Source organism: Prunus persica, chromosome G2 (assembly GCF_000346465.2).
Source record: "Prunus persica cultivar Lovell chromosome G2, Prunus_persica_NCBIv2, whole genome shotgun sequence".
Lineage (NCBI taxonomy): Eukaryota > Viridiplantae > Streptophyta > Magnoliopsida > Rosales > Rosaceae > Prunus > Prunus persica.
In genome coordinates this window covers 186537-212367 of record NC_034010.1, presented here as the reverse complement: position 1 = coordinate 212367, position 25831 = coordinate 186537, and the positions used below count along the sequence as shown (strand labels likewise).

Here is a 25831-nt window from a genome sequence, read left to right as displayed (position 1 = left end):
ACGTGGTAATATCATTCACACGACGAAAAATATAACATACGACGTAATAAGAATAATTCACAGTTTAATAAAAATTTAAAACAGAGTGAGTAGGCTTACAATTAATTTTGCCTTCTCTGCCACCTTTGGATCAGGGATGTTACCATGTTTGTCCTGTCTAGCTCTCTTCCATAAGGTAGATCGATCAATTTCTACCCCAGGCATGGTTTCCTCCAATTGATCCTCCAATCTAGCATATCCTTTTCGAGACAATCGATGATTGTACTCGAGTTTCTCCCTAATCTGTGAATGTTGAGAATGCACAGACTGAAAATCTTTGGATAGCCTTGAAGCTACAAAGGCATCCCATTGTGCTTTCTCTATGAATTTATATGTTTCAGGGGGTTGGCTTAATTTCTCCCTCTCATTGGTGTATGGAAGGATATAATGCCTCGTTAGTGTAGACTTGAAATCCTTCCATTTTTTGGCAGCAGAAGATAAAACAGAGGTCTTGCCCCCTTGGCCTACGACAAAAGCCATGTCAACTGCTTCCCAAATCTGCTCCTTTATATCCTTTGGGATTTGGGACCATTTCTTGTCCACAAGTGGGATCCTGGAGCGTGCCAAGACACCAATATACGACTGCATCTCAATATGTGCTTGGCCAACACCTTTCCCCCTTTTATTGTACTCAACAATTGGCCTCAGTTTCTGAAGCTTTCTCTTCACAACACGAGGCATTGTGCTCATACCTCGACCAGTCTTTGAATCATCAGAGATTGTTGTCTGGCTGGTTGGTTCTGTCTCAGCAGATGATGAAGCAAACTTCATCTTCTTCGAAGACTTCATCTCCTTCGAAGACTTGTCTTGGGGAGCTACCACTCCAAGCTTCTTGGAGCCAGAATCCTTAGTTTGTTGTTGAGAAACCATTTTAACAGACAAAACTGCAAGTGAAAATATTTCAGGAAAACATTAAGAACACAAACGACGGTATTAAAAAAATACGACGTATGATATGATTTTAGACGACGCAATGAAATAATCTCAGACGTAATAAATGTTTAAAACCATTATTTATATAACGTCGTGGTATATATGTTCACACGACGTCAATAGTAATACACCGTCGTGGTAAACTATTATTTATATAACGTCGTGGTATTTATGTTCATACGACGTCAATAGTAATACACCGTCGTGGTATTAACATTCACACGACGTAAAACAATAAGATATTTTGTCGTCTATATTAGATACCAACCCTAGTTTCTTTTTCTTTATATTTTATCAAATAAGGGAAAAACAAAAACCATTGTTCAGCGAAATCAAACCTGCAATTAAACAAGCATATAAAAAAAGACTATTATTTTAAAAACAACTTTGTCAATTTTCAGACGACGCTAGAACAACTGACGAACCGTCGTGGTCTACCGTCGTCTTATTTAGTTGATGTAGTTGTCTTCAAAGTTGGAAACTTTCTCTCTTTGTCTGTATATTTTATCAAACTTGGAAAGAAGTAAAATGATTTTGGCCAGAAAAAAGGTAAAAAGATTTTTCAAACAAAAAACGTATGAGCATGCAAAACAATAACCAAAATAGTGAAAATGAAAGCTTACCTTTTGCGTGCAATGAAAGCAAGAGGAAGATGATCGATGTTTAAGTTCAGAGACGACGAAGAAGACGAGAGGAAGACGATGAGAAACTCTGACAATGCTCTGACAAGGAAAAAAGACTAAAAGGTTTCTCTGGGAGATTGAAATTTTTAATCGGGTTTGGAAACAGTGCATGTGTAAGTCGAAAAGTTGCTTACATATAAAACCATTTCAAAAAAATAATACGGCGGTTACATTTAACTACGTCGTTTTTAACTAAAACGACGCAATATTTTTCATTCGACGTGGAATCATTTAATTTAACGTCGCTAGGTTTAATATAACCGACGTGGATTTTAATTTTTAAATTATGAATAGAATTTTTTTTCCCGTGACCTTTCAGTTTATTTTTCAATTAGTGCGTTATAAATAGAGTTTTTTTTCCGGAGGAAATTTAAAACGAAGGAAATTAATATTCTGCAATATGTAAAGTTTCTTTTTTGGATGACAGATTTAAATAAAATAAGAATATAAAAATAACAAATGTGTAAGTCAAGTAGACGAAAAGTTGCTTACATATAAAACCATTTCAAAAAAATAATACGGCGTTACATATAACTACGACGTATAAATTACAAAATACGACGGTACATTTAACTTCGGACGTGGTAAATAAATACGACAGTAGTTTGTAGGTACCGTCGTAGTAAACTCAAAAATTAAAGTACATAAGTAATAACTCGCGTCATGGTATATTATTTAACACGTCGTTTTTATTAATTTACCGACGTGGATTTCTGTAATATACGTCGATCATACCGACGTTGATTTTACAATTTAAACGACGGTTTTTTTGTAAGGACCGCCGTTGGTTTTAAAAATTTATTCTATAAATTTGTCGCTTTCATTCATTTTCGGTTTACATTTAAGGTTCCAAGTTCTTCCTCTCTCAGTCTCTCATGTCTCAAAGACAATAATTTGGATGTTTTCTCAAAGAGAAATTGAGCTTACTCGCATCAAATATATGTCCACAAGAAGAAGCTTGTCAACTAGCCTTCTCACTTCCTTGATCAAGCCTGATAGGACACTTAGTGCTTCTGAATACTCCTTGCTTTCCATCAAAAGAGATGCAAGCCTGGCCTCCACTCGCTGTCGAAGGAAAGTTCGCTTCTCAGGGAAATCTGAAGATCAGATGTGCCTGATCCTCTGCTTGATTTTCTTGCCTAAGAAGATCGTCGGATTTATTGTGATAGCCTCTTCCTTTATCCGTAGAGCTTCAGAAGAAGAAGATGGGTTTCAAGAATGCGATAAAGAATAGAAATGGCTTCAGATGGCCTCTAAAGCATGAGCAATTGAATCAGTAGTTTCTGGGAGATATGATGAAGACATTGTCAATGCTTTGAACTACACAAGTCCTGCAGAAAGATATGTTAAAGAAACTGAAACAACGGCGGTTTTCTGTTCTACCGTCGTCTTTTCTCGTCGTCTATATTAAGTTAAGATGGCGGTAGATTTATAATTACCGACGTAGATTATTTTGTTAAACGTCGTTAAGTGTACTACAACCGACGTGGATTTTAATTTTAAATTATAAATAGAGTTTTTTTTCCCGTATTCTTTCAGTTTTAGTTTTCAATTCCAAAGCGTGATAAATAGATTTTTCTTTCCCGAGGAAATTTAAAATGAGGGAAATTAATGTTCTAGAATTTGTAAACTAACACGACGCAATATTTGCAAATCTGTGTCATCTGTTAAGATTATGATGTGGAACAGAGTTCCATCTAGTAAGATTTCGTAACCCTTGGGATCTCAGACAAAACTGATTATGTCGGCGGTGTTCTATTTAAACCGTCGTGGTTATTTCAATTCTTGTCATTAAGTAGATCCACCGACGTAGGATAAGAAAATCAAAGAAAAAAATTGTTAACAAAAATTCTTATTAAGACGACCGTTAAAATTAAAGGTACGACGTATAAAATGAATAAATACGACGATAAATTTTATTGTACGATTTAAAGATACCGTCGTAGAACTATACGAGAATGACGTCGATATATTTATATTTTCCGTCGTTGTAAATTAATTTAATACGGCGATATTTTGTATTTTAAAGCCGTGGATTTGTTTGTAATTATACGGCGTCTTATACGAAAACCTCGTCGTGTTATTTTATGAGTAAAAACGGCAGTTTTTATTGAAATCGTCGTCTTTACTTTCTACGTCGGTCGATTCATAACTTCTGCCGTTCTTTGTTGGCATTGATTTTACACTGCGGAAATCTGTTTCAAATAGACGTCGGTTGTTTAATTATGTACGTCGTTGTTTTTGAACAACCATTTGAAACTCCATTTTTTAGTTGTCTAAGGTTGTATTACACGACGGTGTTTTTAGAACCGTCGTCTTTTTATAAACCACGACGGTGTTCACTTAGACCGTCGTTGTTTTCTGGTCGTCTTTTTCACTTTTTGTAGTAGTGTAATTCTTGAGATACTTGGTCATTTTTTAAGATTACGTGAAATATTATTGTATAGGAGACCATGTAATTATTTTGATACCATTAAATGAAATTTTAATTCAATTTACTTGAAAACTTTGGGATCTTGAGCAAGATATGGCAGTGTTTGTCCTGTCTAGCTCTCTTCCATAAGGTAGATCGATCAATTTCTACCCCAGGCATGGTTTCCTCCAATTGATTATAATGTCATGTAGATTATAAAGTGGCAATATACATGCAATACAAAAGTAATATGAAAGCAATAAACAGTCAATAAAGCGGCAATAGACAACCAATGCAAAAGCAATAAAATGGCAATAAACAAGTACTGTATGGATGTCTTTGTACTCTCTTTCCCATATTATATATTGTTCTAATTGTTGAACTATTACAATATTCAGTTGCTACATATAATAAATAGTATATAAAAAATAATGACCATGTATGAAAATTTCATATCATTATAATAATGACCTCAAAAATAATATCAAGTATATTACACAAATATTAGAAACATACGGCTCCACAAGAAGAATACATTATATCTTATGTCCTTACTAATTATTGGGGCCTAATAACAAGTATAATCAATGATGTGTACAGTTTGCTGCAAGTTTGCTTAGCATTTTCATAATAGAAGCTTTGCTTTTCTCTTCAGAAAGCATCTCAAAGAACTCCTTGTCTACACATTACATTATGCACAAAATAGTCTCCAATGCTAGTGTATGACTTGCACATTAGTGTCTGCACAAACCAGCTAAAACACATTGTGTAATTGTTAACCTCAAATTTGTTCTTCTCAGGGAAACGAGTTGGGTGCAGCTTTTTCCTTGTGCTATTTGAAAAGAAAAAGAGAGAGAAACATAAATTGTCAAGACAAAACTGCAGCAAATTATAATTTGGTCAAGTACTCATCATCGGGAAACAATATGCTTTCAATGAATAAATAACATATTAATTTTCAACCAACACTACTGCACAACTCAGCTCAGAAACATGATTGAGATTTGACAAACATACAGGTAGAAGATCCAATCCATTAAAACACTCACATGCAAAAAACGAACCTAAATTATACGCCAACTCAAGCTACAAAATCCCAACTTGTTGAGCACTAGTCAACAAGTTTTATAGGCAAATTGAAATCAAATAGAAATTACTTCAGCAGTAACACCTTCATTTTTTCAACCAAAGATGCCAGCTTCCTTTCAATATCAACAAGAACATTCAATTAGTCCCAAGATGTGGGACATAGATACTTAGTCTTTTAGATTACAAAAACAGAGTTCTTTTTCTCCAAACAAAAATATCTTAAAATGAAGGAAAGAAGAAAATGAAGTGACAATTTCACAGCAATCTTTTAAAGAAACAATGAGATTGACAATGATTATGGTTCCAAAACAATGCCAGACATTAAATTAACACATAAATATTGAGAAAAATACAAAGAGCAGAGAGAGAGAGAGAAATAGAGAGATCGTAAATAACATTTCAGCCAAGAATAATCTCAACTCCTACTCAAATCACAAGCAGATAAAGAAAAATGATATCAACATATTACAGTAACATATCAATAAAACACCAAAAAAATCAATATAACAACAATACCATGGCAATACAAAAGCAATACGACTACAATACAACCGCAATAAAATCACAATACGATTGCTGTTCTTGAAGAGGGCATGTAAACCCAGACTTCAAAACCCCCCAAAATTGGACCAAAATGCTCAAACAATGGCCACCTAATGCCAACACATGCTGTCATATTCATAAAAGATAGTTTTGTATGGGTTTGTTTAGGTTGCAAAAGGAATTCGAAGAGAGACGAAATTGGGGTTTGGATTTGGGTAGAAAAGAAAACAAAGAGGAAGAGGAAGAACTGGGTTTTGAGGGCAAAGCTGTGGGTTTTGTAGGTTGCTCTTGATCTTCTTCTTCGTGAGAAGATGCGTAGTTAGTTTAATTTAACATCAAAACTTACATATTCCCAACAATTCATTTTTTGGAGAAGCTGTTCTTGAAGAGGGCATGTACACCCAGACTTCAAAACCCCCCAAAATTGGACCAAAATGCTCAAACAATGGCCACCTAATGCCAACACATGCTGTCATATTCATAAAAGATAGTTTTGTATGGGTTTGTTTAGGTTGCAAAAGGAATTCGAAGAGAGACGAAATTGGGGTTTGGATTTGGGTAGAAAAGAAAACAAAGAGGAAGAGGAAGAACTGGGTTTTGAGGGCAAAGCTGTGGGTTTTGTAGGTTGCTCTTGATCTTCTTCTTCGTGAGAAGATGCGTAGTTAGTTTAATTTAACATCAAAACTTACATATTCCCAACAATTCATTTTTTGGAGAAGCTGTTCTTGAAGAGGGCATGTACACCCAGACTTCAAAACCCCCCAAAATTGGACCAAAATGCTCAAACAATGGCCACCTAATGCCAACACATGCTGTCATATTCAGAAAAGATGGTTTTGTTTGGGTTTGTTTAGGTTCCAGAAGGGATTCGAAGAGAGAGACGAAATTGGGGTTTGGATTTGGGTAGAGAAGAAAACAGGGAGGAAGAGGAAGAACTGGGTTTTGAGGGTAAAGCTGTGGATTCTGTAGGTTGTTCTTGATCTTCTTCTTTGTGAGAAGATGCGTAGTTAGCTAGAGAGAGAGAGAGAGAGAGAGAGAGAGAGAGAACTAAATTTCAGAGAAAAGTGATATGTGTGCAATAAGTAGACAATAAATATATATTTATAGGTGATAGTTGAAATTTTTTTGGAAAGAGGTAGTATTTTCAGAAAACATTATAAAAAGAATAGCATTTAGAGCTATTTCCAAAAAAAAAAAAAAAAAAAAAAAAAAAAAAAAACTCAAAACTATTCACAAGGAAAGTGGTCCTCCATCGTGATTAATGGGATGAACAATCCCTTGTCGTCTAGTTACTCCTAGTTGTGAAAGAGGTCAACAAAAGCACTTTAGTATTCGTTTTGTAGATGGAGTGGAGAGGGCCTGGCCACCTTTCCCGTCTGTAATTTTCCAAGTAATACAGGTACTTCTTTTCCTCATTCATAAGGATTAAAAATGGTGGGGTGGCGTTCAACATCGTTTAAAATAGAATATTTAGGGGGAGTAAATAATACGTTGAGCTGCACATTCGTTGAATACAAATACTACAATATACCGACGGCAAGTTGACTACTACAAGCCACACTGGATTTAGAATATAATTTTGTCAAGGCCTGTCTGTAGACTCTAAGGAAAGGAAGGAACTTTTCTAACAACAAATACAAAGAGCATAACGCTAAACAGGAAGCTCCAAATCATTACCCCAACAAATTATTAATAATTAACAAGCAACGAAGAGAAGGACTGCAGTCGGCAGACTCGACTCCCTCGTATTTAAAGCGCTCTGGTCTTCCTCAGCTTACTGTGCCTGCCTGCCAACTGCACGGCTCCAAAAATAAGCACTGGTTGTTGATCCCTAAATTTAAATTAGCTATGTTTTCTGTCTTCAATACCTTCAATACTAGTGCCTTGCAGATTCTCATCATCCTAAGCTTGCTCTTGGCCTCTGCTGCGCAAATCTCATTCTCATCCTCCCAATCTAATTCCAATTCCGGAGTCAATGTGTGGCCGAAGCCAAGGAACTTTTCGTGGCCTCAGCCGCAGCAGGCCAACCTTCTCTCCCCTAACTTCTCCATCACTTTTCCAGACCACCACAAATACCTATCATCCTCCGTAAAACGGTACCTGCAGCTTATTCTAAGCGAGCACCACCTCCCCCTCGTCAACCCGTCCTCCTTCATCCACATCAACACCTCCGCCCCACCCTTGCTCACCCTCTCCGTCACCGTTGCTGATCTCAGCGCCCCTCTTCACCACGGTGTCGATGAGTCTTACACACTTACAATCCCAATCGCCGGAGGAGCCGCCGATCTGGCTGCCCAGACGGCGTGGGGAGCCATGAGGGGCCTCGAGACATTTTCACAGCTGGTGTGGGGCGATCCCTCGCTCGTGGCTGTGGGCGTCTACGTGTGGGACTCTCCACTCTTCGGGCACAGAGGAGTGATGCTGGACACCTCTAGAAACTTCTACGGAGTGCAGGACATGCTCAGGACCATTGAGGCAATGAGCGCCAATAAGCTCAATGTCTTCCATTGGCACATCACTGACTCTCATTCTTTCCCACTGATGGTGCCTTCCGAGCCTGAGTTGGCATCTAAGGGATCTTATGGGTCGAATATGCACTACTCTCCGGCTGATGTCACCAAGATTGTTGAGTTTGGTTTGGAGCATGGTGTCAGGGTTCTCCCGGAAATCGATTCGCCTGGTCAGTCTTTCCTTTTCTTATCAATTAATAAACTGCATCATTCATTAGTACTATAATAGTGGCGGCTCCGCATACCCTGGCATCAAATTTACGCTATTGTCTCCTAGCTTTGTTTGATGCTTTCCTTATGAGCCGACGGCAAAAACTGTTTGATAAAATGCCTCAAAGAGCCTGATAAGCAAAGGAAATGGATGCACCCGCACAAAGCAATTTGATTTGGTCACTATTTAAAAGCTTCTAATCACGCCCCCCCCGAACACAAATTCTTAGGTCTGCCACTCAAGATATCAATTCAAAATATGCCCAATATGTAAACTGTTTGATTCTTTCCACTAAGTTTTAGGGGAAACAACGAAACTAGCTCCTCTGCTCTGTATATGAATCGCTTAAATTACTCTCAGCCTCCTCTTCTATTCTTGAAATTGGCAATTTTTTTAAATAAAAACTGAAAAGGGACAATAAAAAGCCTTCTGGCCACTAGCCTTTTCCTTTTTTCTTGATACACATGAGGATCTTGGGTGCCTTAGCTCAAGTCCTTGCACCAAAAGCCTTCTTACAGCTTGCTAGATCAGTCAAAATTTCTCACCCAAAAGATCACTCCAAATTGGACCTATTTTTAATTTTATGTTTCTATAAGTTAATGCTAATTTGATTATTTAGGAGTTTTGGTCTTTGACTGATGTACTTCAAAAACTCACTAAGTACCGACTCATTAGAGGCTTTTTTTCAGAAAAGAGGCTTTGTTTTTGTCCAGCCACCTAGTGTTACAAATTCATTCTACTAACGACTCATTAGAGCCACTGTCTCGGTCAAGTTGGGACTTTTAGAAAACAAAATGCAACCCTTCTGGCTCTATTTGGCATGTGAGATTTCAAATTAGAAATTTAAGTTAATGTTAGTTATAAATAAAACTTGTATTCTTTACAATAACATAAAAGCTTATACTTCTTTGGAAGAAATAGGAAAGTCGAAGGGTTTTCAAATGAGTCGGAGTCTACCCGCCTTACTTTTTTCACTATTCACATGATGATAAAGTTTGATAGATACTCAAAAGACATTAGGCTATTTTATTTCTGTTTTTACACTTATCAATATCATAATTCTTACGCTCCTTCCTAATCTATATAACCTTCCACATTTTTTTGGGTCTACTAGCCTACTGTGATACACTATAGAATGTGAGCATCAAAACCAAAACCAATTGACAATCCAATATCATTTAAACTATACTTACATCTCCGACCTGGGATACTCAACGAAAGAAACATGTTTTCTTCTTCCAATAGAAAACCTCGGGAAATGGTATATCAATGATAGAAATAATATTGGGACAGGAATGGTTTTGGCCCAGATTGACAAACAAGACAAATATGAATACTGCATCAACTTTCAGTTTCAGGGAAAACTAGTTGTCTACATGCTATGGGTTCACGTGTAAAATTGTCTGGATTATGGGAATTTCAGAAGAGTGATGATATTGTCCCATATTATGGGAATAGGGATTATGATATTTGAAGAATAGTGTGGTAGATTATAATGTGGAATAAATTAGAAAGGAGCCTTCTCAGTGAGACTTAAGTTATAATGGTATAATGAAGGAGAGAGTGTGAGCCACCATCGCATGGGCTACTGCAGCAGCAAGAAATTCTATGTAGTTTATTTTATTTTACGCTCTTGCTACATACAAGATGGCCCTAATACCTTATTCAATTTTATAAGACATTCCTATTCCTAATCTCAATTGTGGTCGTATAATTACATCCTCTTTTATTTTAAATGTTTTTGCAGGCCACACAGGATCGTGGGCCGCAGCCTACCCAGATATTGTGACATGTGCAAATATGTTCTGGTGGCCAGATGGAGTTGATTGGGCTGACCGGCTTGCTGCTGAACCAGGAACCGGTCATCTGAATCCATTGAACCCCAAGACCTACCAAGTCCTCAAAAACATAATCCGTGATGTGGCAATACTATTCCCTGAACCATTTTACCACGCTGGAGCTGATGAGATCATACCTGGCTGCTGGAAAGCTGATCCGACCATTCAGTCATTCCTATCTGAGGGTGGAACTCTCAGTCAGCTCCTTGAGCTTTTTGTCAACTCCACTTTCCCTTACATTGTATCACTTAATAGGACAGTGGTGTATTGGGAAGACGTTTTACTGGATGATAATATCAAGGTGCAATCAACAGTTCTTCCCCAAGAGCATACCATCTTACAAACGTGGAACAATGGTCACAACAACACTAAACGAATTGTATCTTCTGGATACCGTGTCATCGTGTCATCTTCGGAATTCTATTACTTGGATTGTGGTCATGGTGACTTTCTAGGGAACAATAGCATCTATGATCAACAAACAGGCAGTGGCACAAAAAATGGGGGATCCTGGTGCGGTCCTTTCAAAACATGGCAAACCATGTATAATTATGATATAACGTATGGATTGACTGAAGAGGAGGTGAAGTTGGTGCTAGGTGGAGAGGTTGCATTGTGGTCTGAGCAAGCTGACCCGACAGTTTTGGATGCACGCATTTGGCCGCGAGCTTCAGCAGTGGCAGAGTCATTATGGTCAGGGAATAGGGACGAGAAAGGTATGAAGAGGTATGCAGAGGCAACTGATCGGTTGAATGAATGGAGGAGCAGAATTGTGGCTAGAGGTGTTGGGGCTGAACCCATTCAACCACTTTGGTGTGTCAGGAACCCAGGGATGTGCAACACATTTAACCCAGTTGCTTAAAATGCTCTGATTTTGTGTCTGAATGTGTGAATCTATTTTTAAGGGAATAAAAGTGCATCAGTCAACTCAAAACCACCTATATAACAACCACCAGTGCCTAATGAAATACTCAAACTCGGCAAACTCTATCAATTATACTTAATGTGAAACAATGATAGCCAGATCAAAGCAGACTTGCCCTCTATCAATTTCTAACTTAGAATCCCCTCTTAATTTTGAACTTCTGCTATGAATAATTGAAACTCATTAAGGCTGCTAGCATAGAGTCCACATATATTGAAAATCTTTTACCCCTGGATTTCTCTCTTTTGGTTAATATTTATTTTCTAAGCGCAAGGAAATTCATACTTTATTCTTGGTATATGAATATTTATTAAACAAAAAGGAGGGCAGAGCTCAGAACAAGAGAACAATGTACAAAGCAATACATATGGTTGATAGTATACGCTCAGCAGTTAATTAGTCAATAAAATATGCATGCTGGTTGCGGTATCCATTTGTGGGACCCGACATATGTTTAACTTGTGCTCATTTATATTTCTTTGAAGAAGCAATCCTTCCTTTCGTTGATTGGGCCAACTTGTCCAAACTTTTGCTTCATGTTAGGTTATTTATGTTCCATGAATTATCAACTAGTGAAGTAATTGTTGTTTGGTGTTGGAGTACGGTTAAGTTAACGTAATATAATTCGTCCACATGTTATAATATAAATAGATATTTATTAAAATTATATTTTATAAATAGGAAATTTTAACAATATCATTCATCTACATTTGAATACGTGGACAAATTATACCATGTTGTTTATTCTAATATCATACAATAATTTACCTCAAAGAGTTGAGACATGTGTATGTCGTTGTTTTGTTATTGCTAAAAAGATAATGGAAAATAGAGCATGGAGACAAGAACAAGTGCACCCACACCGTTGTGATTTAACGAATCTCATAGATGATATGAAGCAACTGAATTTGTGTTTGGAATAGCAATATAGAAAATTCATGAAAGTTGAAAACGTGTGAAATGAAATTAACCCAATATCTTTTCACCTAACCTAGATTTTTTAACACCTTGAGTAAGAAGAAGAAGTGAAGAAATCAAAATGAATCAATTCCCTCTTTCTTGCACTCATTGACACAAACAAACATGTCCAAAATATTTTTATAATATTTCTTGCGAAAATGAGCTTCCTAACAAATTTCCTTTAAGTAAGGAACAAAGACAGGGCAAACGCAAGGAAGTCTTATTGTCTCTCTAAACACCATGAAACTTTCCAGAACACCATGCCCAATTCCAACCACGGCTGCTCTCATTGGCTGCCTTCTCTTACTCGCTACAGTTTCAGAGGCCACATTATCTTGCAGCGATGTAACCAAGGACCTTAGACCGTGCCTGAGCTACCTAGTAAATGGTTCAGGGAAGCCACCTGCTGCATGTTGTGCTGGAGCCTCAGCCCTCGCATCTGCTGCATCAACCTCTGCCGATAAGAAAGCTGCATGCGGCTGTATTAAGTCAGCAGCCCAGAAAATAAATCTCAAAGTTCAATTGGCCCAAGCTCTTCCAGGGAACTGTGGAATCAACTTGCCTTTCACTATTTCACCAAATACTGACTGTTCAAAGTAATTATACCCTTTGATCCAGATATATTTCATTTTTCTCTCTCCCGATCCAACTACCTTTCGTTATGATTACCAATGTTTTACCATCAAAGTAATTTCCTATTGATTAAAGCTTTTTTCTGTTGTTGCTCCATCGGTTGCAGGGTTGGTTGAAGCTGTAGCAGCTTGAAGATCTACACCATTTGCATGGATATAGTACTATAATAATACCCAGTTCTGCACGTATCCTGAATATCTGTTGATGCACCTTTCGGATTCCTCTACCAAATTAAGTTAATATCGCCTACGTGTTTTAATTTCTTCTTCCAATATTTTGTTACTAGTGTTGTTCTGGATCAAATAAAGTGTTGTGCCCGCATCTATGCCGTAGCAGAATGACTTTTTTATGTGATTGTGATACAATAGCACTAATTAGTTACAAAATTAATACGGAATCACTCGTAAAGTCTATCTCACAATTATGACTGTCAATGAGCCGGATCTTAATCCGAATTCGATTTGAATCAGATACAATTAATAGAAAATGAATCTAATTGTAGGATCCGATGATCCGATTATGTCTCGAATCCGTTAACCCGATAAGTTAACGGGACGGATCTAAATCTTGTCCAATCCAATTCGATAATGATCTGATCCGATTTTATATAATATAATATAATATATTTTATTTTATTAATTTATTATTATTGTTTATTAGAAATGTTGCCAACAACATAAAACTAGGGGGCGCTCTATTCCCTTCCACGTGAATCCTGCCACTTCTCTCTCTCTCTCTCTCTCTCTCTCTGTCTCCCTTTTTGTTTTATATTTTCCTTAGGCTTGTTGCTCCTCTCTCTCTTTTATATATTTTTTTTTCTCCTTCCCTTCTCTTTTCCTTGGTCTTGTTGCTTCCTTTCACGCGTGAATCACTCTCGCTCTTTTCTCCTCCCAATTTCTTTCCTTCTCTTTTCTCTTTGTTACTCTGTTTTTTCTCATTCTGAGTTTCACTGTCATTCTTAAGCCTAACTGCACTAACAAATTCATTTTTAATTAGCAGCGGCCGCACTTTTTTTTTTCTCTCTCTCCTCCATGGCTCATGTCTCTTCTTCCTCCTCTCTGCGTCCATGAGACTTCATTTCTTCCTCTCTCTCTCTCTCTCACTCCTGGGTAGCCCAAACTTTACTGAAAGATGATATCTGGGATACTTGTAATCCACCTAGATCGAACCCATCACCTGAAACATGGTATATATTATTTATGTGGTTTATATAAGGATTAGCGCATATAAACTAATATCATGTATCCAAAGAGAAGATCATCATCAAAACACATATGGCTACTCTAATAGCTGTGTCTAAATTAGAGACGGTAAGTACCAGGTGGCCAGCTGGGTAATGGAGCCTGAAGCTTGAATGTGGTTTCGATAGGAGAAGGTGAAGCCTTGCTTTTATTGAAAACACCCCTTGCCGAATTTGAGAGGGCAGCGCAATTTCCCATCGTTGATGTCTTCTTTGAATTTCTATACAGAAATAATATGTAAAATCTTTATGGAAGTTAGAAGCAGAATAAAGCAGACGGAACAAGAAGCATATTCTGTTTCAATTGAAGGGCTGAAAAAACAATGTAAGGGACAATTGGCATAAAAGGACCGGCCCTTGCATGTGTCGTGCAAGCAAGCCAATTTATGCTATTTAATGCTTCCAAACATTGTTCAACTTGTCTTGAAAACCCAAATTGCGTTCTTAGGCGGAAATTGTCGTGTATTGTTCAACTTCTCATGTCCGTTGGCATTATAAGTGGAAATATGTATATTCATACTCCAAACAGAATAAACTATCCTCAGGGACAGATACATGAAATTTTCCTTGCACGGTTTAAAAGGGTAAAAAATTTCTATACAAAAATAAATTCATAAAAATGAAATGATAATTTATAATTTATAATTAATACTTAATAGAAAAAAAATCACATTACAATTGTTTACGACAAGAAAAAACTACATCATAATTAAAGAATTTGTAAATGTTTCAAACAATGTATATGTGAATACAAATTCAATTTTTACGTCTAGGGAGTTAGTAAGTATTCTGGACAGGTTAATCTGTATTTGTGCATGAGTTGCTGCATATGGATAGTGGCACGAGTTTTTATTAAAAATATTCAAAATTTATCCTCCACTTTCATAAATGTCAATTTTTATAAAACTTTCAAAAATAGCCAAAAACTCACTTAAATAAACTTAAATGCCCTCTAAATTAAAATCCACATAAATAAATATAAGAAAGTTAATAAAGAAAATAGGAGAGTGATATCCTGTAGGCACTGTGAAGCGGGACTGCCGATAGGAAAATGACCTTTAAATTGATCCATCAACCAATTCAGTAACCTGTTTTGACTTTCCTTGTAATGTGCAGTTATATGCACCGGAACCACTAATGCATTTGCAATTGACTTTCTGGTCAGAATCCTGAGGCAATCCATCAGAATGCTTGATGCCTGCCTAATAAGCATTGGATATCTTTTTGAGTCATGTTTTCTATCTTGTTTGTATTGAATTCCTCTTTCCTTTTATTTTAGTGCCACTTTGAACTACCTTTCTCTATATTTTGGCTGATATCATGTAAGGCTGCGGAACTCGTGAAATTGGATTCATTAATTCTCAAGGTCTCTCAAAGATCGATACAGCTTCAACTTGAACTAGATTGCCTTCCCAATGCACCAATTATAGGGGAAGAACTTGGTAGATAAAGATGAGAAATCATCTTAAGGAGAACCAAACCAATTTTTGTCAAGTCCACATCAGACACAAAAGAAAGACATGCTAATTAATTTGCTGCAATTAGTAAGAAAAAGGAGCAGAAGTAATACAACAGCATTAAACAAGCAAATCTCAATATGAAAAAATCAATAGACATAGAACAAACCCGTTGGCTGTTTCAAACAAAGAATCATCAGAATCAGACAATATAAATCTACAACATCAAATGGAAAATCCCAAGTTTCAAGATTTACATATCCAGAGTCTAAATCCATTTGGTAAAAACTCAGATAGATGAGCATGAAGATTCAAAACACATAACCTAGAGCAATCAAAATAAAACTAATTTCAAATAAACCCATAGACATTAAGAAAATGACCATCAAGACTACCTATTGAAGGTCAGCGATGGAGTTGAGCTTCAAGGTTGTAAGCAGCTGTGACCTTAGGCGATTCAGAATACAAACCTAGAAGATGAGGTTGAGGTTGATGTGTCAAAAAGGTCGTGTCGGACAGGCCCGTCCTATTTAAACTCATGATTTTAACGTTTTCGTGTCGTGCCCGGCTAGCCCATTTAATTTATCGGGCCATGTCGTGCCCTATTTAGTAAAATCATTGATCCCGGCTCGGCCCAAAGCCCATGTCCACATTGAAGCGGGCTAGGCCGGGCTCGTGTCGTGCCATACTTTGGCCCAAAAACCAACCCATTTAATTTAAACTTTTTCCACTTGATTTTTTTTTTCCACTAGATAATTCGAATTATAAACATTATAAGTATAATTAGAGGCAATACATGATGAACTATTTGAAAACATTAATCAATCAAGCATCCAAACAATATGAAAGGGCGGAGGGCAAAAAGTGTCCAACTCCACTAAGTCCACTTCAACTTTTCATCTTTAAACAACTTATTATTTTATATATGAAGAAATGTCTTGTTTTAATTATAAGAGAAGCGTATATGTCATATGTATTGATTAGATATCAAGTCCAATGTTATTTAATTAATTTGTAGTTGATATGTTTAATTAATTAAGAACCCAAGTAATTTCCTTAAAATGAATATGATTATAAATAAATAAAAAAACATATAAACAAGGGAAATAGCCCTAAATGCCACCATTTTTATAATTGTAATTAAAAATACCACCCCTTCCCAATTTTTGTACAACTATCACCTATAAATATAAAATTATTGTCCACTGATTGCAGTTTTTTCACAAGTCCAGAAATTTTGTTCTCTCTTAGCTCACACAGCTCTCTCTCTCTGTGGCACAGCTCTCTTTCTCTTTGGTATCTGTCTATCACAGCTCTCTGCGTCTCTCTTGGCTCTCTATCTCTTGGCTCTCTCTCTCTCTCTCTAGCACAACTCTCTGTCTCTCTCTTTGCTCTCTTTCTCATAGCGCAGCTCTTTCTCTCTCTAGCTTCGTTATGTCTGTTTCTCCCCTATTCGATCTCTTGCTCTCTGTTTGGAATCGCGAACCCCTCCCTTTAGCTATATCTTCTGAATAGCTGCTTGCAACCTTGAAGCTCTAGTGGATTGCCGACCTCGAAAAGGTAGTGTTGATGGTTATTTTGTTAATATCAGTGGGATTATGTGAAATGGGTTATAGTTTGATTGTTTGGGTTTGTGTTAAATTCGTTTTGGCTTTAATTTCATTGGGTTTTTGTTAATATCAGTGGGATTATGTGAAATGGGTTATAGTTTGATTGTTTGGGTTTGTGTTAAATTCGTTTTGGCTTTAATTTCTTTGGGTTAGGTTTTGTTGAATATTCATGCTCATTCATCTGGGTTTGTACCAATTGCATTTAGATTGGTCTGGATATGTGAATCTTGAAACTTGGGATTTTTCATTTGATGTAGTAGATCTGTATAGTGTGATTCTAATGTGTTACTGGTGTAGTGCTGTTGTGTTCCTCTTATTTTACTGTCGTATTGCTGTTATATTGACATTATATTGCTTCTATATTGCTGTTATATTGTGTTTATATTCTATTGTATTGTATGGTTATTGTGGTTATATTGGGTTAATGAAATGTTGTTTTGTCATGGTTAGAAATGGAGACAATTGTTATTCTCGTGTGCTATAATGGAAAATGGGTCACCTCGAAGAAGATGTGCAAATACGAAGGGGGTGACTCAAAAGGCTTAATAGTTCCACGGACTATCAAATTTGCTGAACTGTTGGACCGTGTGCATCAGATTGGTAATACAAACAGCAGGGAAGACAAGGTTTGCTTAAAATTCTCAATTTTGGTGGCCTCGAATGAGTGGAAGCACATAAAGATTGAGGACGATGATGATGTCAATTTTTTTATGAAGTACAATTCTGAGGTAACACCTTCAAAACTAGCTCCCTTACTCGTGAGTATAGAAGATAAAGGACTGACAAATGATGTAGTTCATAGTACGCATATCACGACAGATAGTAGTCGGATGGGTCATTCTTCAGTTGCCATTGTTGAAAGCAATGAAGTAACTTGGAATAATAAAAATGTTACTGACGTGGGAGGTGACGTAGGGACAGATTTTATGGATATGATTGATTTTAGCTAGGTGGAGGAGATGCATGGTGGTGATAATGGTACTGAAAGAAATGAAGTGTCAGTGTACTCTGCTCCTCCTAATTTGGGCTGCTTGAACACAGCTACCCAGTTGCCAATAATGCGTTTAGGAGGAGAATCTGAACCCACTCGTCAACATTATTGGAGTCAAATGGGTGAACAAAACCGGTACAATGAAGCCGGTGTAAATGATGAAGAAGCATATTTGGACAACGGGTTTTCACGAAGTGATTGGAATCCGAAAATTACAGTTGGGCAAATTTTCTCTAGTAAGAAAGCATTGTTGACGGAGTTACGGTTCACGGCATTAAGAGGCCACTTTGAACTTAAGGTGCAATTCTCTTGCACTAAGAGGTTGCTTGTGGTTTGTTGTCAACGTCCATGCCCATGGCGGGTCCGAGCATCGAAAATTGGAGAATACAGCTTCATGATTGTGAGGTGTACAACTGTCTATGAATGTGATTTGAGGTTCGTAAGTGACAAGCATCGTCAAGCAACCGTAGCACTTGTAGCCACTTCACTTAAAAGGAAGTTGAAGGATTCTCGGACAATATACACACCAAGTGACATTATGAGAGATGTGAAACACAGCTTTGGTTGCACCATCCATTATTCGAAAGCTTGGAAAGCAAGGGAGTTAGCTCTATTGTCCATTAGAGGATCAGAGGAGGAGGCATATTATATCCTTCCAGCTTATTGCTATGAATTGGAGCGTATGAATCCCAGCACAAAAACACACATCCAAACTGATGAGAACAACCACTTTGTGTATTTATTTATGGCGGTTGGCGCATGTATTAGAGGGTTCCGTTCTTCCATGCGCCCAGTGATAGCCGTGGATGCCACTCATTTAAAATCCAAGTACAAGGGTGTTATGTTTGTAGCAAATGCATTCGATGATAATCGAAATATATATCCTCTTGCTTTTGGGATCGGGGATTTGGAGACGGATGCATCATGGCATTGGTTTTTCACTAAACTTCATGAAGCCATTGGTGAGTGTCCCAATCTTGTTATTATTTCTGATCGCAATGTTAGCATAGAGAATGTGTGGAACAAAATTTTTCCAACTGCACAACATGGCATATGCTTTTATCATATGAAGGGGAACATGAAACGCACTTGCAAGTTGAAAAAGCGTGATCACATACTTATGCACTTTGAGCAGGCTGCGAAATCTTATTCCATTGCTGAATTTGATTGTCATTTTCACAACATCAAGCGAAAGGAACATGTTGCTCAATATCTTGAAGAGGCAGGGTTACATAAGTGGTCTAGAGCTCACATGGATGGACGCCGCTACAATGTAATGACAACAAATATTGCGGAGTCAATCAACTCAGTCCTTAGGTTTGCAAGGATGCTGCCAGTGGTTCATTTGATAGGGGAAATTGTTAATCTCCTTGTGAAATGGTTCACCGAACGTCGTGAGTTGGCTTTGAATTGCACAACAACATTGTGCCCCAATTTCGGAGAGAAGAAGTTGAGGAACAGGTTGGAGGATGCTACAAGGATGAATGTGGTTAAATTAAATCATGCACAGTTTAATGTTTTGGACGGTGATAAGGACGGCCTCGTAGATTTGACGAACAACAGTTGTAGTTGTAGAAAGTTTCAGCTTGAGCAGCTACCTTGCAAGCATGTAGTTGCAGTTTGCCGCTTCTTGAAAGTAAATGTATACTCAAAAGCTTCTCGGTATTACACTCGGAAAACCTAGATGGATGCTTATTCGGATAGCATCTACCTGGTACAACCTCACGGAATGTGGGATATTCCTGAAGATGTTCGAAGTCGAGTTGTGCTGCCTCCCATGGCAAGGGTCATGTCAGGCAGACGAAAGAAGATAAGAATTCCCTCGCAAGGAGAGGGCACCATTAGAAGAAAGTGCTCAAGGTGCGGTTCCGCAGGCCACAATAAAAGCACCTATAAAAACAATATTCCATTGCGCAATGTATCTTAGACAATATGATTTGTGTTGCTTTGGTAGGTCATGTAAACTCTACTTTTATTCGTGGTGGGTTTCGTGTTATGTTGAATGAGAATTCTTTTAAATTTGCATAATTTCGGTTGCATTGCTACAGCATGTTGTATTGCTGACAGATTGCTATTATATTGTACGTTTATTGCACTGGTATTGCTTCCAGATTGCTATTATAATTTGAGTGCGAAATTAAAGGGACTGGAATGTAATTCCAAATGGATCCAAAACATTAAAGTTCTTAGAATTCCTTTATTACACAGTTACTGTGATACTCCTACTATACCTTCTTTTCTGATTACAAATTCGGCCGATGCATCGGCCAGATGTGGGGCAAATACAAGGTGAAATGTCTTGTGTGTTTGACTACATATACTTGTTGAAGGAGTATTACGAATGTCAACCTCAATAGATTGCTCATGTATTGCCAAGAACACTCTTGAATTTATGCAATGTGCCCAAGCCAGTCCCAAAGCTGGAGTCACCCGTCTGCCTGATGTGTCCAGGGACTCCAAGTTTCCCAACCTCACCCTATTCACTCCATCATGTGGCCCAATAAAATCCACCACTTGGTTGGTGACAACCACCGCCAACCCAAACTTATTTGCTGAACCCTTCAATGTCCCAAATATGTTGAAGAACATTTCAGACCGCCGTTTCAAATCTGCCGGTGTTGTCTGATACTGTGATCGGAACAATGCAGCAATGGAATCAATGATAATGAGTTTCACAGGTAGGCGGGTGTGATCAATGGCAATAAATGCTTCTATGTTTCCAAGGACATGGATGAGTTGTTGAGCATCATGAACACCATGAACATATATGTCTTCCAATGGCTCCAACCTTATTAAGTTGGGGTATGATGCATGATAAAGGTTGCCTAGTTGTCGCAATCGACGAAATGGGAAGCTGAATTCTGTGAATATGTAGACGGAGGAGCCCCCTAGTCCGCCATTTGAGGGTGGGAGCTGAGCTCGTACCGTAAGTTGGAGACAAAGCTGCGTCTTCCCAGAACCACTCTCCCCTACTAATTCTGTTATGGAGTTGCAGGGTATCCCACCCCCCAAGCAGTGATCTAGTATTGGGCATCCAATGGATAATTTAGGATTTGAAAGAGGAAGGAGCATGAGGTTTTGGGGTGTCATGTTTGTGTAATTTAGGGGGGGATGTGATGGTGCTACAAGGCATGCATTATATATATATATAGAGTTCATTTTGAAGGTCTGTACTGTAGGCCATATGTCTTTTAAGGGATGTATAATTCATCCTTTTTCCAAGTTGTAATTACTTTTTTGTTTATTTATTAGTATTTTTTTGGACCAATTAATTTAAAAAATATTCTGATGCAGTACGTACTGTAATAGGATCATATTGTAACTCTATCATCACTCTATTGTACTCTTATTGACATAATATTGCCATTATACGCATGTTTATTGTATAGTTATTGTTGCTATATCGCCACTGAATTGGACACCGATAAACTGTATACGCACAAATACAAAAAGAGGCTTCATCATTCCATAAAATCCTAATTCCAAACTTACATAATACAACAACAGGCCACCCCATCATTACATAATACAAAAATAGGCCACCTCATAGTTTCATTTCCCTGGTGTTGACAAATTCGAAGTTGCATAGTCTTCAAGTGCGGTGACCGCGACCCATGAAATTCATGACCCCGGCCACAGTGATGTTGGCCCAGGGTCCTGCCGGATCCACTATTTTTGCAAACTTACGAAAAAGTTCAAATCTGCTTTCCACTTCTTCTTTCTTCAACTTGGCCATTGCTTCTGATTCCTTGAATACCATAATTGCAGTAGCAGGGGCAATTTCAATTTTTCCTTTCATTGCCTTTATATGTAGGAGATGCATGCGAGCATGATAACGAGAGAGAATTGTGCGGTTTTTTATGACACCCCATCTACCTTGGCCCTCCACAATTTTTGAAACTATGTCTGCATGAAGATTTTTTCAAAACATCGTATTGCCTCGACATTGCTGCATGCCATGGACCAAGTTGCAGGGAGTGAATTAGGTGACTTGGCTTGTGTTTCAGTCTCCCCTCCTTCAGTAATTGAAAGCGTTGGGTTTGGTGTGAGGTTATGGTCCATGGTCTTCGATATTTATTGTAGCCTGGTGTACAACTTAATTGGAAAAAAGGGGGACTAAATGCGATGTGAGTGAAATCAGTGGGGAAGATAATGGCTGCAAGCAGGAGTTAATGTGATGGAAGTTTTCATTTCAAATAGCTGGGTTGATTAATATAGGCAGGTTTTAATGACCTGGAGTAACTCAGAGAGTTATTGGCGGGAGGATTAGGGGGAGTAATTGGCTGGAGGGATTGGCGGGAGTCTTAGGCGGGATAGTATTGGGCGGGAGTTATTAGCCAGTTCACTGTATGCCTTTTTGTAATATAGTTGTATGTTGGACCTTCCGAACTTGGTCATTTTCCCATTATTTAATTCAAATAAGGGATTTGCCTATTTGCCTAATTGACCAACTCATTCAAATTGACCAATATGGTTATTGTCTTATTTCTCATTTCAGCAATCTCAATTCGTTTCCATTTTTCCATTATTCATATTTTCCTATTTTCCATGTGTCATCCAATTTTCCAATTTTCCAATTTCTCATTATTTTTGCCTATTTTTGCCTATTCCCTATTTTCCTATTGTGCAATTTTCCAAGTTTCCTTTTGTTATATTTCCAGTTTTCCAATTTTTCAATGTTCCCATTTTCCCATTATGTAATTAAAAAAAGTTGCCTACTTTGCCTAATTCAGAAAGTAAATAAAATTGTCAAATATGGTAATTGTCTTATTTCCCATTTCCACAATTTCAATTCAGTTCCAATTTTCTTATTTTCCATGTGTCCCTGTTTCCTATTTCCATTTTTCAAATTCAGTTTTTGTCCAATTATCCAATTTTCTTTTTTCCAATTGGACTATTTTCTAAGTTTCTTTCTTTTTCCTTTTTCCAATTTTCCAAATTTTCAATTTGCTAACTTTCCTTTTGTTCTATTTCCAATTTTGCTATTTTCCAAGTTGCCTTATTTCCTAGTTTGCAATTATCCAGTTATCCAATATTCCAAATTTTCAATTATCCAATTTGCGAATTTGCCTATTTTTCAAGTGTCCTTTTTTCCTATTTCCTATTTAGAATTTTCCAATTTTCTTCTTTTCAGAGTTCCCATTTCTTCCTTTTTCCTATTTTCCTATTTTCCAAGTTTCCTTTTGTCCAATTTCCAATTTTCCAATTTTCCAAGTTGCTTTATTTTCCAATTACCCAAATTTACAATTTTCCAAGTGTCCTTCTTTCCTTTTTCCTATTTTCCAATTTTCCAATTTTCTCCAATTTTCCAACTGTCATTTTATCCTATTTCCTAGTTTCCTCTTTCCAATTTTTCCTTTTTTCCTATGTCCAATTTTTCAAATTTCCAAATTTCCAAGTTTCCATTTTTTCGTATTTCCGATTTTCCAATTTTCCTTTTGTTCTATTTCCAGTTTTCCAAGTTTCCTTATTTCCCATTTTCCAAGTTTTCACTTTTCCAATTGTCCAATTTTCCAATTTTCCAATTTCGTTAATTTCCAATATTCTTCTCTGAAATTCGCAATAAATGCTTAGTGACATAGTCCTATTTTGGGTTGAAATCCACAATTTACAATGTCCCATTAAGGTTTGCTTTTTTGTCGTTTGGAAGCCATTTTTGTTGTTGTTAATGTAATGTTGTACTACTATAAATTGCAGCCAAGGAGTTAATGGTGTAGTTTGCAATCTCATCAATTGAATGCACCAACTAAACACGCAATATACTTCATAGTAGTTCGTACATATAACTGAACCTTCCTATATAGAACTGCAACAGAGGCACCTTCTTAACGGGAAAGGTAATTAGTCTTAGTGCAACACAAATATTCTCCACTAAAGCTAACCATGTTGTCGTTTACAACTGGAGACTGAATGTAGCTTTATTTGTTTTGTTGCAGGCAACAGCTGTGAATTGTCCCCAGCAATACTTAAAGATGTCGGATGTACGCCCTCCAATTGAGCATGTCAGTTACCCGGGGGACCAACCGTGGCATGTGCCATTCCCATCTCCACCTCGGACTCCCAATCATGATCCCACTTCATCTGGAAGTGAGGCTGAGATCAATGATCCGCTTGATCAAATCTCTCCCGTCAAGCACCACCTCCAATATATGTCAAAGGCAACGGATTGATGGGAGAGTAAGTGCGATATTCATGGCCAAGTTATGGGAAACTTGGCGAACAAGTTGAAAAAAGCATACGCAGGAGAGGTGAAGCAAACTCTAAAAGCAAAAAGTCGGAGCAAAGAGTTAGAGTCGTTGAAGTTGAAATTGGAAGAGAGAAAGAAAAATGCCGTCGAAAAATTCACACAATCTGAAGAATATAACCATGAAATGGTTGAATGTTTCAACAACGGCTTCGAAATGTTCCGAGATTATGCTTCGGTCATCTCACCAGACTACAATTGGAGTGAAATTGATGTAGCTGGTGTCTGGCAGGTGCTGAATATGGGTGCTGAGGGAGTGGCTCATCATGGCCTCGTGCATGCAGCGAGGAGAAATGACAAAGACATGGATCTTTTGATGGACTTGTAGTAACGGTGAGTGCTGCTTCAGTTCATGTCACCTGAGTACATGGATCTTTTGTTGCCTTCATTTTCCCTTCGCGGGATAGTATTGTTAAGGTTCGGTGGCGATTTCTTTTGCATGGGTGAAATGTTGTCTGTAATGTGTATGTATTGTATGTAGATTGACTTAATATTGTAGTTCTATTGCATGTATATTGCCTTCATATTGCCTGTATATTGTGTAGATAGTGATGCATATTGCCACCCTATTGTATCTATAGTGGAATACTATTGCTATCGTATTGCCCTTATATTGCTCTAATATTGCCTCTATAGTGCACTTATATTGACCTAATATTGCTGTTATATCGTATGTCAATGGCATGTGGTCTAATAAGTCTCCACTTCGTTCAAAGTAATCCTGAATTCAACTATGACGGACAGGACAATTGTTATCCATCCTTATATTACCATGAATTGATGTGGACCTTTCAAATGATAGCTGGAGTTGCACATGGAATCATATTCAAAAGGAAAGTAATTCTCTCCCTCAATTAATTGTCCTTCAAAAGAAGGCAGCTATCAAATATTAGGTACAAAAATGCAACATCCACGGTAAATGAATTGGCCACAAACCACATATTACGAAACCAGGATGATTTTTGGCATGCTTCAAAAGAGAAGGGCTAAATACAACAGAAAATAAAATCCATTCAAGCTTGTACAATGGAATGCACAATAACCGTGGACAATTGGAGAAGTCCACTTGAGGTCCTCAATCCGTAGGAGATGACCAAAACAACTCTGTTCAAACATTTGCAGCTGCTGTTCAGTGAATTTCTCCTTTATCGTAGTGATTGCGGTCTTCGTATAGGATAGCGACAATGCTTTCCCTTGGAACTTTTGTTCCTCTGCAATCATCAACTTCATTTGACCAACCATATTTCCCTGCATGCCAATATTATAAACAAAATTTCAGTCGGTTGCAATCTAGACAATAACAAGCAATAAACAATCACCACTTATCAACAGCCTATTATAGGATATGAAGTGAAAAAAAAAACAAAAAAAACATATCATAAACAAAACCCCAGCTATTTACAACTGACCTCCTAATTTAATGGCTCAAAGCCAAGTTTCAAGACACCCAGTACTCTACCACTCCTGCATAATATAATATCTAAACACACATCTCAACACACCATATAATCA

The 25831-nt window shown here is 37.5% G+C and overlaps 4 protein-coding genes and 1 long non-coding RNA gene across 5 annotated transcripts; 3 read left to right on the top strand and 2 right to left on the bottom strand.

Moving 5' to 3' along the window:
• LOC18786523 (beta-hexosaminidase 2) lies at positions 7285-11227 on the top strand. Its single transcript, XM_020557698.1, has 2 exons — positions 7285-8380; positions 10169-11227. Exons 1-2 carry the CDS (start codon positions 7549-7551, stop codon positions 11119-11121), a joined length of 1785 nt encoding a protein of 594 aa, XP_020413287.1. The 5' UTR covers positions 7285-7548; the 3' UTR covers positions 11122-11227.
• Positions 12345-13126, top strand: LOC18785412 (non-specific lipid-transfer protein 8). Its single transcript, XM_007218549.2, has 2 exons — positions 12345-12740; positions 12884-13126. Exons 1-2 carry the CDS (start codon positions 12385-12387, stop codon positions 12891-12893), a joined length of 366 nt encoding a protein of 121 aa, XP_007218611.1. The 5' UTR covers positions 12345-12384; the 3' UTR covers positions 12894-13126.
• Positions 13394-14483, bottom strand: LOC109947010. The gene is made up of 2 exons (XR_002270018.1): positions 14096-14483; positions 13394-13953 (listed from the first exon to the last, which is right to left on the bottom strand). It is a non-coding gene; the product is annotated as an uncharacterized LOC109947010 (long non-coding RNA).
• LOC109947064 lies at positions 18143-19759 on the top strand. Its single transcript, XM_020556453.1, has one exon. The coding sequence runs from the start codon at positions 18143-18145 to the stop codon at positions 19757-19759; it is 1617 nt and encodes a 538-aa protein (XP_020412042.1).
• LOC109947062 (DNA repair protein XRCC3 homolog) lies at positions 20284-21165 on the bottom strand. Its single transcript, XM_020556450.1, has one exon. The coding sequence runs from the start codon at positions 21163-21165 to the stop codon at positions 20284-20286; it is 882 nt and encodes a 293-aa protein (XP_020412039.1).